General features: G+C 36.3%; 2 protein-coding genes across 3 annotated transcripts in view; both read left to right on the forward strand.

The window, feature by feature from the left end:
- The first annotated feature begins 7,141 nt into the window (after positions 1–7,141).
- Positions 7,142–9,694, forward strand: LOC126750842 (STAM-binding protein). The gene is made up of 6 exons (XM_050460595.1): positions 7,142–7,391; positions 7,750–8,277; positions 8,413–8,728; positions 8,858–8,970; positions 9,038–9,140; positions 9,207–9,694. The coding sequence occupies exons 1-6, from the start codon at positions 7,276–7,278 to the stop codon at positions 9,267–9,269; spliced, it is 1,239 nt and encodes a 412-aa protein (XP_050316552.1). The 5' UTR covers positions 7,142–7,275; the 3' UTR covers positions 9,270–9,694.
- A 3,249-nt stretch (positions 9,695–12,943) lies between these two features.
- LOC126750822 (calcium-binding mitochondrial carrier protein Aralar1) overlaps positions 12,944–14,940 on the forward strand; it is a 40,372-nt gene continuing 38,375 nt past the window's right edge. Inside the window, exon 1 of one of the 2 annotated variants that reach the window (XM_050460559.1) lies at positions 12,944–14,123. In XM_050460559.1, the coding sequence (XP_050316516.1) occupies positions 14,067–14,123 (57 nt within the window). In that variant the 5' untranslated portion in view covers positions 12,944–14,066. The remainder of the gene's footprint in view (positions 14,124–14,940) is intronic. The other variant, XM_050460561.1, reaches the window with a different exon arrangement.

A 14,940-nucleotide genomic window follows, 5' to 3' on the forward strand; every position in this document is an offset into this window, starting at 1 on the left:
GTTTTCTAGACCAACTTCAACCATCATCATCTCCGTTCAGCAAAATCAGTTTCGTTTTTTCGTCATTAACTGTCTCTTTTATGCAGTGAACGGTTTGTAACCCATGTGCCCTGTACTCAACTTCATTACCTGCCTTACCAGATAATGTTCTTTATTTGTCAAGTTAATTAATTCTTAAACTTGTGCCAGTCAGATAGCTGTATCTCAAAACAAATTCTAATTATACACCTGTTTATTTTTAGAACGTTATGTCTAATTACAAAAATCCTTCCAATGGAAAGCTCATTCTAAAATACTGTTTAATCCATCCTTCTCTGATTTTTTCTCATTGGATATAGGTAATGCTAACTTTTAAATTACGAGGGACTGAAGCATTCCGACGTTAGCAAAATCTAAACTAGTGGCGGAAAACCCGGCATTTTGGTCATTGACTTGGAAATCGGTGTTTGAATTTCAAAATAAGCATTGCTAGTTAACTTAATGGTGGTTCTCTGTAACTGCCAATATTGACATGAAATCCAAAATATGGATCGCTTCCAATTGAATATGTTGCATTTGCTTTTCCACTAATCGTTAACGAAGTTGTTTGAGTAGCAAATAAAAATACGAGACTTACAAGGTGCGTTCCAAAGCAAACAGGAATCTAGCCCCCCTGGTGGCGCAATCTAAATGTCGACTAGTGCGTTAGAATCTGCTATCTTTATCGATTGAATTTCATGAAATTTCATCAATTGGAAGTGAAGTTATGGTGTTTTAAGTGTCAGTATGTTTGTGTTATCGGTACCAAAATGAGCTTCGAACAAAGAGCCAACATTAAATTTTGTTTTAAAATTGGCAAATCTTTTGCCGAAACGTGGCTTATGATTGCCTATCCCGTAGCAGAGTGCACGAGTGGTTTCCACGTATTCAAAGTGGTCGTGAGGACATAAATGACGATCAACATGTGGGCCAATCAAAACCCGTGATCACCGGAAATTCCATCGAAACTGTGCGTGCATTCATCAAAAATCAGCCGAAATCATCATTGAAATTAATGGAAATGGAATTGAACATCTCCAAAAGATCGATTTATCGCATTTCGACCAAACATTCGGGCTTACGAAAGGTATGTGCACGGTTTGTTCCGCACAAATTGACTGACGACCAAAAATTGCTCAGAATCCAACATTCGATCGACGCTTGCGGCCGATTATATGACCAAAAATCACATTTTAAACATTAACCACTCCCCGTATTCACCTGATATGGCACCGTGCGACTTCTTCCTTTTCGGAAAAATGCATTTGCTCATGAAAGGAAAGCGTTATGCAGATGTAGAGGCCATTCAAAAGGCTTGCATCGGCATACAGGCGGCCATACCGGCCAACGAGCTAAAAACCGTTCGACATGCTTTTGGACCGTGCAAAAAGCTGTATTGAAGCAGAAGGAGACTATTTTGAATAAAATAAACTGATTTTGCCGAAAAAAACATTTGTTCTGTTTTTTTAAGACCTGTTTACTTTGGAAAGCACCTTGTAAGTTCTGCTAAGAGGTTAAATCTCAAATCAAGCAATATTGAAATATTATAACAAAATGGCAGGGAAGATCACCACTTTCGAAGTCTGATTTGGAAAGATTTTCTTATTTATGAAAAAAATATTTATCAATACCATGCAATAGATATCGTGACGTTTTCAAAGTTGCTGCTTTCTTGAGGTTATACTCGAATGTTTCTTCGAAACTGTTTGTTAAATATACAAAAAATGATTGTAGCCCATACATATGTATATAAATTGACCAACATACAAATAAAATTGTATTGTTATAATGGTATATGAATATATGTAAGTACTAATGTATGTACCGAATATGTACGAACTCCACCTGGTGGTCGTTTATAATCCAGTTGATAAATTTGGAATGCCATAAACTGTGATTAAATGAATGAGTTCACGATTAGATTAGTCGAAATGCACTTTATAACACCATCATTTCTTAAGTGTTTTTAATACTATAAACATTTTTTCCGAAACAATTTCCTTTACAACTTTTCATATAAAAAGTTGTTATTCAAATCGTACTATATAAATAAGGTTGTATGTTTATGATAATACCTACTATTAAGTATGCTGCTATGGGCAAAAAACAGTAAGACTTTGCTCATAATTTTAAAATTCTTAATTTATTATTCAAAATCTATATCGTCCCACTCAGAGTAATCCACTTTTGCCCAAATACATTTGTACCTTGAAACAGTTGTTAAAGTCAATTTCCGGAATAACTTTCAATATGCGTAGGGATTCACATTAAATGTCTTCATTTGACTCAAAACGGTTTACCCGGAGCTGTAGTTTGAGTTTTCTTAATAGCCAGAAGTCACACGAAGCTAAATTAGGTGAATACGGTAGTTGCGGCATGATATTGGTTGAAAATTTGGCGAAAAACTCACGAAAAATCAATGCAGTATGCGATGGTGCATTATCGAGGTGTCAGCCCATAATTCCGACCTCTTTTTACGAATAGCTTCATACAAACGACATATAACACTCAAATGGTATTCATTGTTCACAGTTTGGCCAGTCGGAAGAAATTCGGAGTGCACCACACCTCGATAATCAAAGATAACTGTCAACATAACCTTAATTTTTGGCCCGCTTTGTCGTTGACTCCCCTTTACCATGATATTTGGCCGATTGAATTAAAAAGTCGAACTATTTTTTGCTCAAAGTAGTATATTTCAAAATTGTTTTTCGACATAAATTAATGTTTGCGTTTCATTAACAATATAATTAATTAATATATAATATAAACTCACTTGCAAGTGATCTAGCTTCGACTGTAACGCTTCGGATTCTACTAACTACTGTTCAAGTAACTATTTTTGTCAACATTATTCTACTAAACGGTTTACCACAATCAATATTCGTCATAAGAATATTTTCATAGGTAAATAAATATTTGAAAATTCCTATCGTGACTATTACAGGGTTTGTCCGGAAAGTAATATTTAAAAAAATTTATTGAACCAATTGTTACTATTCTTTGAAAACTTTCAAAATAGGCTCCTTCTGCGTCGATGCAGCGCTGCCAGCGATTTCCAAGCATTGAAGGCCGAGGTGCATGCTGCTTGGATTCTCTCTGTCGTCTCAAAATGCTTGCCTTTCATCGGTCTTTTCAGGCAAAGAAACAAAAAAAGTCCGGACGGCCACATCTGGGCTGTAGGGCGGCTGTGGAAGCGTTGGGATGTCGGCTTTGGTTAGGTAGCTGTTCACAAGAAAGGCGGTGTGAGCCGGGGCGTTGTCGTGGTGCAACTTCCAATCGGCTGCGATGTCTTGTCGGACCCGATTGACCCTTCGTTTGCGTCTCTTGAGGACTTCCACGTGAAACTTGCCGTTGAAGGTTTGTCCAGGAGGAACAAATTCATGGTGAACGATGAATTTGATGTCCAAAAAGACAATGAGCATCGTTTTTACTTTAGATTTGCTCATTCATCAGCGATCTCTTTCCGGCCCTCCAAAAAGGCCTGGTGCCACCGAAACACACCACGTCTTGCTAAAGCAACATCTGGGTACGCCTGATTGATCATATCAGACGTCTCTATCGCAGATTTACCGAGCTTCACACAGAATTTAATTGCGTACCTGTGCTCTAACGAACGCTGCATTTTCGGCTTGCACCGCTCACAGAAACACGTCGCGCGAAAATGTTTGTATTACTCTCCAGGTGCTCGGAGACAACTGACCAGCTGCTCGTTCGTTAGCTAGGAACGCCCTTTACCGAATCCAGTCGGTGCGCGCACGCTCCGAAGTACAGTCGCAGCGAAAGAAAATCAGTCCTATTACTTTCCGGACAAACCCTGTATGAGATTAAACTTTAGAAATAGAGCACTTGAACTTATCTTGGAGATTAAAGTGCGATACACATGTACGCGTGCATGAACTATTTATATTTATAGTTATCCGGATGAAGAAGTTGTATATAATAAATAATTTAGGCAATAAATCCATAAAAATTAATACTACAGCTTTATTGAAATGGTCGGAAGGGTAGGGTTAGCCAGGGCGGATCCACGGGGGGGGGGGAAATTAGGGAAAAACACTCGACGCATGGTGACGTTTCATTTAAATCCGTTTATCTCGCCAAAAATGCCTCAACTTGACTGTCCAATAGAATCACGCTATGCCCAGCTGAGCGGAATCATCTATATAGTAGCTATAAGTTGCCCAAGTTACCCATTTCATTTTCGTCAATTTCTGTGAAGTTATACCTTATTCTGGAAAATAAAGTGCCCAATTTTGAATATCTAAAATGGTAAGTATCGATGTTGTTTCGATTTTACTGTTCATTTTTGTGCGTGGTGAAATTTCACTGACATTCAAACGAGTGTTTACATAAAAATTGAGGTTAGGTTTGTTTATTCAACAATATTACTAGCCAATTTTGCATATAGAACCCGAGTTTTAACTTGCCCTCGTCCTCGGAACCCGGCGATTCCCGACGATAACAGCTGGTCCGGAAACGCCTGGAAATCATGCACGGAAATTTTCTCGGCTCTGTCGGGAAATGTTCCCGATTTTTATTCACATTTTGTAGAAAAAAAAATATTCGGCCGGGTTCGAACCCCAGGCTGCGCAAGTGACCTGCCAGTTTAACCACTACGCCACGTGCGACTTTGAAATGTAGATCTCAAATATGATAGACCTTCGCTAAGCTGTTAAACCGGTTTGACAGACAATGAAGAAAATGAATCTCCGAATGGAGAAATGCACTACGATAGGGACTGATGGATGTGCGGTCATGCTGTCAGATATCGGTCAACGAAATTCGGAAAGAAGCAAAAAATGCTGTCATGACTCCGTGTTTCTCGCACAAACTCAACAACAGTATTTCAAAGTCAGTGAAAGTACGATTAATCGAAAACGTTGCCAGTGCCATACGAGAAGTCGACAAATTCTTCAAGAACTCATTTCCAAAACGTGTGACTGTATTAGCAAAGATACTTGGTGAAAAAATTGTCCAGTTGTGTGAAACGATGGGTACAGAGGCACGATGCTGTCCTTCAATTTGTTGCGAAGTTACCGTTGATCATCGAAGCTCTGTCAAAAATCAGTGAGCGGAAGAACAGAGAAACAGCAGGCAAAGCAACAATTCTCATATCGGCTTTGTGCAAGTTCGAATTTATCGTCGGGCTCCTTTGTCTCGGCGACATTCTATCGCTCACCCATTCGCTCAGCGTAGTTCTTCAAAAGGAAGCAATTGATTTGGTGAAGGCATCAAAAATGATTGGGACGTTACTTGCCACGTTGGAAAAAAAGAGGGAAAAAGTTGATGAAATATTCCGATTGATTTATTCAGAAGCCAAGTAAATGGCGGAAAAACTCGATATTGACGAAGCGAAACCGAGAACATGTGGTCGACAAACGAAACGCGAAAATGAAAAACTTGCGAAGATTACTACAGGGTCTCTGTCTACATAACTCTGCTGGATACCATCAAAGAAGATTTGGAAGCTCGTTTTTCACAAGAAGTTTTGGATGGTTACCAATTGAGTGTGTTGCTCCCAGAAAAAGCAAGTCTCTTAAAAGAAAACGAAATCGATGATCTAATCGGATGCTTGATAGAAAGATTCGGCAGTCTTCTGGATGATGAAAAAAGCGTACAAAACTTGAAATTCAAAGTTGAATTAAGCTACTGGCAATGTCACTGGCAGCAGCAACAAAAAATTGAGGGCTGCGAAATTCCAACTTCTGCACTGGAAACATTAATAAAATGTGATGTCAACATATTCCCAACAATCCACACCTATCTCCGAGTATTCTGTACACGTAACAAACGCGAGCTCTGAACGTTCTTTCTCTTATCTTCGCCGCATCAAAACATGGCTTAGGACGACCATGCTTCAAGAAAGACTAGTAGGATTAGCGTTGCTTCATACGCATCATGACATCGAAATCACCGCCGAAGAAGTCATCGAGAGATTCGCAAAACTTGGCAGTCATCGTTTTGCGTTATGAAACACGCAATGTAAAAGGATTTTTCTGTTTGAATTTTTAATAAAATGAGCCACTATGTAATGCATGCATATGGTTGACTTTTCGATTATAACCCATACATTTAACATAGGTATTTTCGTTTTTTCATTCAAACTAAAATTTCACCAACTAATTTCCGTTTCTCTAAAATAAACATTACATATTCATAAAGTTTGCTTTTCGAACTTTAAAAATTGATCAGAATCTCTTTTCTTGCTCTCTCGATTGTCAGCAGGCAGCGGACCCTGATCTTTTTTCTGAGCTGGCAACAAAACACAATAAGGGTCCCGTCAACCAACAGTTAGTGAAAAAAGCGGGATGCTAGAAGAGCAGCGCTAAAACGAACTACCAAAATTAGTGCGTTGTTGAAGTTTTGTAAAATTATTTATATATGTATATGGGTGATATAGGTTTATGGGGAACCAAGCACTCAAAAATAATATCGGTAACGCGCTATTTGCATACCTCAGTGGTAATGTGGAAACTGCAAAATACCCAAAAGTTGTTTATAAAATGCCCAATCTAATATTTTTCAGCAGTGGCCTCATTGGCAAATGTTATAAAAAATAAAAAGTATAAAAAGTTTTGACAGCTCTCTCTCGAACCAAGGAGACTTGTATCAAGTTATCTATGACCAGTCTCCGCATGACACTGACCACCTCTTTGCATGCCCTACCAACCCCACTCATCGAACACCCTTTTCCCTTTGGCCCGACCAGCACGTTTCCTGGGCCTCCCGTTAGATGACGTCGACGACAACACAGATAACCCTTACCATCCTAACGGGGATTGATAACAGTTAAAACAACAACAACAACAACAAAATTTGCCCTACACTCCATGTAACTAAAAAACCTTACATAGCTGAAGGCATTTCCCTTTTATTCTTCCAATTTGCAAGAATATAAAATGTTCGGTAACAATCGAACTTAGTTTTTTCTTATTTGTTCTAATTTGGTCTAGTTGGGTTTTAGAACAAACGAATTTGTGCTGTATAATCCTCTGCCATTTTTCTATAAGTGTTCTGATTCCAAATTATTCTCTAGGGGAGAAAACTTCCCTCTCAAAGAGCACCACTTAATCTAACTACCTAATATTTTATGGCAACATTGGCCGATCAGCTGTACTTTGCTTTTGACAATATTGCAAGTTCTCAAAGTTTTTATTAGCGAATGTGAGTAGGAATTCAAATAAAGTGAAAAACAATATAATTGAATGAACTAGAAAAGGTTTCAACAGCGGTAGTGTCTCCAAAGCAACGACGATGGCAAAGGCGGTGAACAATATGGGAATGTCAATAGTGGAACCGCAGGAACGAATGCGCTTCCTATCCAATCATGGCAATATTATAGAAGTGGACGCCAACGTTCCAGTTACACGGTGAGTCAGTTCAAGGGATGAGAAAAATAAAACAGCGATAAAAAAACACAAAACAACAATAAGCTTAATTAATGACAAAACATAATCTCTATTAATCACCTTCCCTTCAACTTATGCAAAGTGCCCTTGAGTGCGTACATATGTACATATGGAAAAGTTCTTAAAAGTCCTTGTACCTGTATTCTTTATTTTTTTTTTTACTGTTTATCCTTCTGAAGCAGAAATCATATTTTTAAATTAACAAAAACAAAATACAAGGAAGATGGCCTCAAATTTCAAAAAGAATATAATCAATTTAGAATTCAGTTTTCCATGCTCTTGGTTGATTGCATATTAAAATTTTCAACTACAATTTCAGATACTATCGCTCCGGCACAGAAATGCTACGCATGGCAAATGTTTACCTCACTGAAGGAAATCATGAAAATGCATTTATCCTTTACATGAAGTATATGACATTATTTATTGAGAAAATACGTTCACATCCGGAATATCCAAAAATCAAGGCTGAAGTAAAAGTAATCAATAAACGTATTAAGGAAGAAATAATGCCGACTACGGAAAAATTGCGGTCCAAACTACTGGAACGCTATCAAAAAGAGTATGAACAATTTTTGGCCAACAAAGAGGCGGAAAAAGCGCGTGAATTGGAGCGTGAACGTCAAAGACGTGCAACAGCTGGTGGAAGTTCTAGCGGTAGTTCCGGTGCACATATACCAACTAATCTGCATGTTCAAATTGATCCAAGCATGCAACCAAGTGCGCCTGATTTGGGACTGTTAGATAAGGTAGTTTATCCAAGTGATTTCCCAACTGGTACAAATCGTGCCGGTTCGGGGCTACTTTTGCCCGGTGATGCGGACAAAGAAGGCGCAAAATCAATAAGGTTTGTTTAGACTTTTCTTTTTAAGCAAAATGACATTTTTAATTTTAATTGTAATTTATTTATTTAAGTTAATATTTTTTGTGTCAGCAAAACAATTTAAAATTTTTTGTTCTCAAACTTTCTGATTGTCCACAGCAAGCCACCCAGTTTCGATCGTAACCAAAAGCCACATTACGAACGGTCCGATTCCCTACTGGCGGGTTCACTGCGAACAGTTATCATACCAGAGAACACAATGGATGTGTTCTTGCAATTGGCGCAAAGCAATACTTTGAAAAACATCGAAACTTGCGGCATTTTAGCTGGTCATTTGTCACAGAATCGTCTATTTATCACACATATTATAATACCGAAGCAACAAGGTACACCTGACAGCTGTAATACAATGAATGAAGAAGAGATTTTCGATGTGCAAGATCAACAGAATCTTATAACACTGGGTTGGATCCATGTAAGTTGTACTATTCGTTAATTATGTGAACACTCTGACTTCAGTGTGCGTTTTACTATATGTAGATGTTGTGAAGATTTTGTGTTTTTTTCGTAATTTTTTATACAAATTTATGCACTTTGTTTGCAGACACATCCAAGCCAGACAGCTTTCCTCTCATCCGTGGATTTGCATACACACTGTTCATATCAGATGATGATGCCTGAGGCAATTGCCATTGTTTGTGCCCCCAAGTATCAGACGTAAGTCGTATATGTATATATTTGGAACTGTATAGAATTTATGCTAAAATCTAATTTTTCACTTTAGCACTGGTTTCTTCATATTAACACCGGATTATGGTCTGGACTATATTGCACAATGCCGGCAAACAGGATTTCATCCACATCCTAATGAGCCACGACTGTATATGGTATGCATACATATACATATAAATAAGTGTTTAAAATGTAATTAAAGTATATTATAACATTTGCAGGAATCTCAACACATTCAGCTCGATGCTCAAAGGAAGATACAGGTGGTCGATCTGCGTAGATAGTATGTAGAGTTTTATGTTTGAAGAGGCCTTATTTTATAACTGCAAGCAGAAAGGGGAAAAGTGGCGCCAAGCGAATTTAAATAGCGTTAAATTAAAAAGTGTATATGATGGTGTTTGCTTTTCTAGCTAAAAATGTTGCATGCGAGAAAATTATATGCTAGAAAGTTCTTATTTCGCTAAGCAAACTTACAAGACAGTTAAGTAAGCAGCTCTTCGGATCGTGAAAATATACAATGACAGAAAAAATATTTACAAGGGAAAAATATCAAAAGCAGTTGCTAAGAAAAAATCACATGCAACATTTATACAAGAAAAGCAGGCACCATTAGATAAAAGCACATTATTTGTAGGCAAGATATATATTTTTAAAACTGGAATAGTTCCTTTTGCAATAAATTTATCAATAATACATACATACACATGTATATTTTCTGCTTTATGTGCGTGTGTGTTCAATAGCAAGTGCAAGCAAAGAATTACTTTATTATGCTGTAAGCAAAAATGTTTGGCATAAATATTCGCGCACGCAAGTTTGGTACCAAAATTGATTAAATAAAGTTGTAGTATTAATAAGCGCATACAATTATGCGCATAATGCAGACACACATATATATACAGACATATTTTTAGACATTTTTGCGCTGAAGGTGTATATTTATATAAAAAAAGTTTGATATTCGCAACATGGAATTAGACGCTTGAGAAAAAAAGATAAAGCGAAAGATATTTAATATATTTTTTGCTTTACTATTGCAAATATTTAAGCAAACAGCTTCAATTATGTAAAAAAAAAAAATTAATTTAAAGAAATGTTGCAACACCTGCTTTATTTACTTATGTATTTATTTATTAATTTTTTTGTATTATGCTAGAAGGTTTGGTTAGCAATGCATTTTGGACGCATAAATGTGATTTTACTGTTGGCTTATTTATTAACTTGAATTTAGCTTAGATAATAATTAAATTAATTAAAAGTAATACAACATAGTTATAATATATTAAAAATTGCTATATTAAGAAAAGTTATGCAAAATAACAATATATTTATTATATTATATAAAAGCAAAAAAAAAAAAACCATAATGCAAGTAATTATTTAACAAAAATTAAGCAACACTGACTTTGATAATTATTAATCTAACGACTAATGGTTGCAATAACTTAATGTATGACAAAGAGCTAAATCAAAATAAATGAAGAAAATTGCATTACCGACTTTGCTTTCTAATGGAATGAAAATCAACGCACGATTACTGACACGTATGGTATGAACAGTCTGTCAATTAATATGTTCTCTTTGCTAGTTAAGAGCGCGATTGGCAACGGGTTTCTCTTTGCTGTGGAGCCTAACTTTTGTCATTGAAGAATAACAGAGGACTTTAAGGCACTTCCGCAAGGACACTGTAACAGTGGTGAGTTTCTTATAGAAAGTTAACAGCTTTTGAAAATTACACTAGTGTACAAAAAATTTTTTTTTTTTGATTCTTGAAATTCATTTAATATTCATTAGTAAAATTTAGCTTGCAAATCTTCTTGCTCATAAACGTTTCAGAATCAACGTCTAATAAATAAGTGGCTGTCTACAATTATGAAAAAAATCAACGTTTTAAGGTCCCAAAACCTTATCCAATAGACGGTGTAAAGAAGTGAAAAAAATTCTCGGTCAATCACCACTAAATCAATCAGCTTCATCACTTTAAATTAGTCTTTTTTTTTGTACTAAAAGACAACGTGCATATCATCCACATGAAATTTTAACTAATGCGTTACAGTATCATTATTTAACAGTTTTTCGTAGAAAATGTCAATAAAATTGTTATACCCTGTGTAGAGTATAGAGCGGTGTCTCCGCCAATAACGAAGAAGAATAGAGTATATTAAGATAAGATAAGATAGATAGACGAGCATTGCACCCAGGCAAATTGATAAAGTTCAATATACTGCTAGGTGCTAGAGAGGCGACTTGATCCCTATTTGGAAATATAGATCCTAGGGCCTTTATCCTGTAGACCGGGCAATCGCGTAAGAAGCTAGGCCCATGTTATATAAGTGCTTCTTCACCTTGTAGTGGCTAGTGTAGAATGCGACAAGTAGCCTGACTTTGTCCCTAGAGTGCTTGATTACATATTTAAACCTCGTCAGAGACCCTATTAACGTGACGAGCTGAGTCGATTTAACCTCGTTCGTCTGGCCGTTGGTATTTAAATATGTATATTACGAACTAATCTCTCAAAATTTGAGATATCGATTTTATATTTTGCACACGCCTTTTTCTTCCCAAGAAACTACTTATTGGCTGGATCCGCCGATATTGTACCACTATATCATAAAGCTGCTATACAAGTTGAACGATCAAAATCCATTTTCTGTATGGAAAAATTTTTATTTGACGAGAAATCTTCATAAAATTTGGCGCGGACTATTTTCAAAGGCAACGGTATAATCTCCGAAGAAATTGTTCGGACCGGAACACTACAGCATATATGTACATACATATGTAGCTGTCATACAAACTAATATTTTTTATTTGTGAAGGGTATTTTGTTTAACACAGAATGAGGGAAAAAAATTGGTTTCTTTTTGCTCACTCCCAAAATAATTGTTAAAGTAAGGCCTTTTGAGGATTCTGGACATTAAATATTAATTTTTATACTCTGAACAGGGTATATTAAGTTCGCCACGAAGTTTGTAACACCCAGAAGGAAGCGTCGGAGACCCTATAAAGTATATACATATATATAAATGATCAGTATGTTGAGCTGAGTCGATTTAGCCATGTCCGTCTGTCTGTCTGTATATATACGAACTAGTCCCTCAGTTTTTAAGATATCGTTTTGAAATTTTGTAAATGTCATTTTCTCTTCAAGAAGCTGCTCATTTGTCGGAACTGCCGATATCGGACCACTATAAAATATACTTGCCATACAAACTGAACGATCGGAATTAAGTTCTTGTATGGAAAACTTTCACATTTGACAATGTATCTTCACGAAATTTGGTATAGATTATTTTCTAAGACAACAATGTAATCTCCGAAGAAATTGTTCAGATCGGATTACTATAGGGTATAGCTGCCATACAAACTGAACACTTAGTTACTAACAGAAATGCACCTGTGAAGAGTATATAGCTTCGGTGCAACCGAAATTAACGTTTTTTCTTGTTTAAGTAAAGGTTTAGTATTTATTTTAGTTTAAAGTTTCGTTTAAAATATGCTAAGCACTCTACAATAATTTATTTTTAATTTTTTTTCTATGAAAATTATCTCTTTCTAGAAAATTAATCTTTTTTCTAAATAATATATTTTTTTAATTATAATTATATATTTTTTATATTTAAAATTATACTATTTATAATTTATTTATTTTTTCCATAAAAATAAATTTTTTTCTATACAGTTTTTTTCTATAAAAAATAAATAAATTAATAACATTTATCTTCTAAATAACATTTTCACCAAAAAACATGATATCTAACATAAAAGCACGAATTTGACTAAAATGACAATCTAGCACATTTACACTTCACCACAAAACATATGGCGTATGTATGCATGTTTGTGCGCCTGCAACTAAGTATACCTTACATTTCTCTCTGCATTTACATTTCCATGAGTTTCCATTTGCTGCAAAAATTCTCCAACGACACGGTGTGCGCTTCCGCATGGTTCAGCCGAGTTCAGTTCTTCGTGGTTGGTCAAATGTGAAAGAGCGCAACTGGAGTTCGATAAAAATAGCAAACGTAGCCAATAAAAAATAAAACTAAAAAAAAATCTGTTAAAAGAAAAAGTTTATATTTACATTAAAATGCAATAAAACAGTGAAAGTGGTTGTTAATTAGAATTTTATGAAAAATCGATCTTCTACACAGCGCCTAGTACTTAGCTTTTGCATCGACTTGCCCGCACACATTCGTACATACTAATTTGAATTTCCGTATACAAATCGCAAAGGTCAAACACGTGAAAAAGCAGCGAGCAGAGCAAAGCAGGAGGCGCTGAGGACAAGAGCAGCTAAGTGAAACGGTTAAGGTTAGTGCGGCGTGTGACGGTTTGACGTCGTTGAGTGCTACGGTGAGGTGCGGAGGCGAGAAGTGTTGCGCTGCTGTCCTCCTATTCTGCCGCGCATTCTTGGAAATTGATTTATTCCTTTTCCTTTACGCGCCCGTATATTGCAGCGCCAACTTAAATTCTCTTCCTGATCTCCCTTCTGTTATTGCTACTTTTATTTTCACTTACTGCTGGTGGTAATCATCCGGATAGTGTTGCTAAGTGGCCAATGATTTGCAATCTTTACACTTGTTGTTGTTGGCTTTATTGTTATCTATCGTTAACATACATACAAACGCACACAGATATATAAGTGTATTTGTTGGAAAGCCTGTGTGAAATTTGCTGGATATAAGTGCTACTAATTAAAGTGTTTGCCAATATCGGGAATTATCCTATGTGTCAGTCGCGTTAAGAGAGGGTTAATAGAGTTGCTGTTGCTGCTTTACCAAAACAGTTACAAGTGTTGCCTTTGAATAACATACCCACCACTCTGGGTGTATGTGAGGGACGAGTGCAAAGCGAGAGTTCCAGCGAGAGTTCCTGCGAGAGTGAGTGGCGAAAGAGCGCAAAAGCGGATTCGTGCGAAAGTGTTATTGGTGGTGAAGTGGTGGGCTCCTAGTGACCGAGTTTGTGGAGGTGAAGAGTGCGAAATCTAACTGTGCAGCTGTTAAATTAAGTGCTTCAGCCGTACAAAGTACATACATACCTTCTGCCTGCCAATCTAGTCGGCGCGTGCCTTTTGTGTTATGATGAATATATTTTGTCCGAGCCATTGGATATTGCAGCCAGTTCAATGTCAAGATGTAAGTGTCATTTAGCGGCCGTACATTTCTATATTTACATTTTCATATATGTACATATGTATTTTAGAACTGGTTGATTTACAGGGATCCAAAAAAAAAAACGGAAAAATCGCGTATAAGGCAATGTTCTACGGTTTACTCTGAAAAACTTTGCATAAGAGACTACAGGTCTAAAACCGGTTTCGAGCCACCGATTTTTGAAGCAACGTCTTATGGGAATTATAAAAAATTTTTCGGCAGTTTTTGAGATATCGGAGTGAATTTTAAAGCGTAGGTACATTTTTAATAATTTATTAATCATTTGTCGGAATTAGCCAGATCGGATAACTATATCACATATGTATATCCCATACAATCGAGTCTTTGCATTTTTTAAGCTTCGCTTTAAAACTCGCTTTTTCGGAACCGGTTTTAGTTCTATAGTCTCTTGGGCAAAGTTGTGCAGAGTAATCCGCAACCCATTTCCCGTTTTTATAGAAAAAAAACCGACTCACTCTATGATATATATACATATATTTATATATGTAAATATTTATATGTTCATAGTCTTGATATAAATACTCACCGATTTCAACCCAATCCGAATCATAACACTATCTGTCACTTCTATGTAAAAATGTGTGAAAATGGATTGGATGACAATTACGCCTACTTCACATATAATACATATAAGACAAGTTTTAGTTCTTTCTGATTCTTTGCCTTTATAGTATACAAATCAAGCACGAATAAATATATTAGGATACTACGATGCAGAAATAGTGACTTTAAGGTACGAGTATGTCATTTCATGTCTAAAAAATGTCAATTGTATTAT

Source organism: Bactrocera neohumeralis, chromosome 2, assembly GCF_024586455.1.
Source record: "Bactrocera neohumeralis isolate Rockhampton chromosome 2, APGP_CSIRO_Bneo_wtdbg2-racon-allhic-juicebox.fasta_v2, whole genome shotgun sequence".
Taxonomy (NCBI): Eukaryota; Metazoa; Arthropoda; class Insecta; order Diptera; family Tephritidae; genus Bactrocera; species Bactrocera neohumeralis.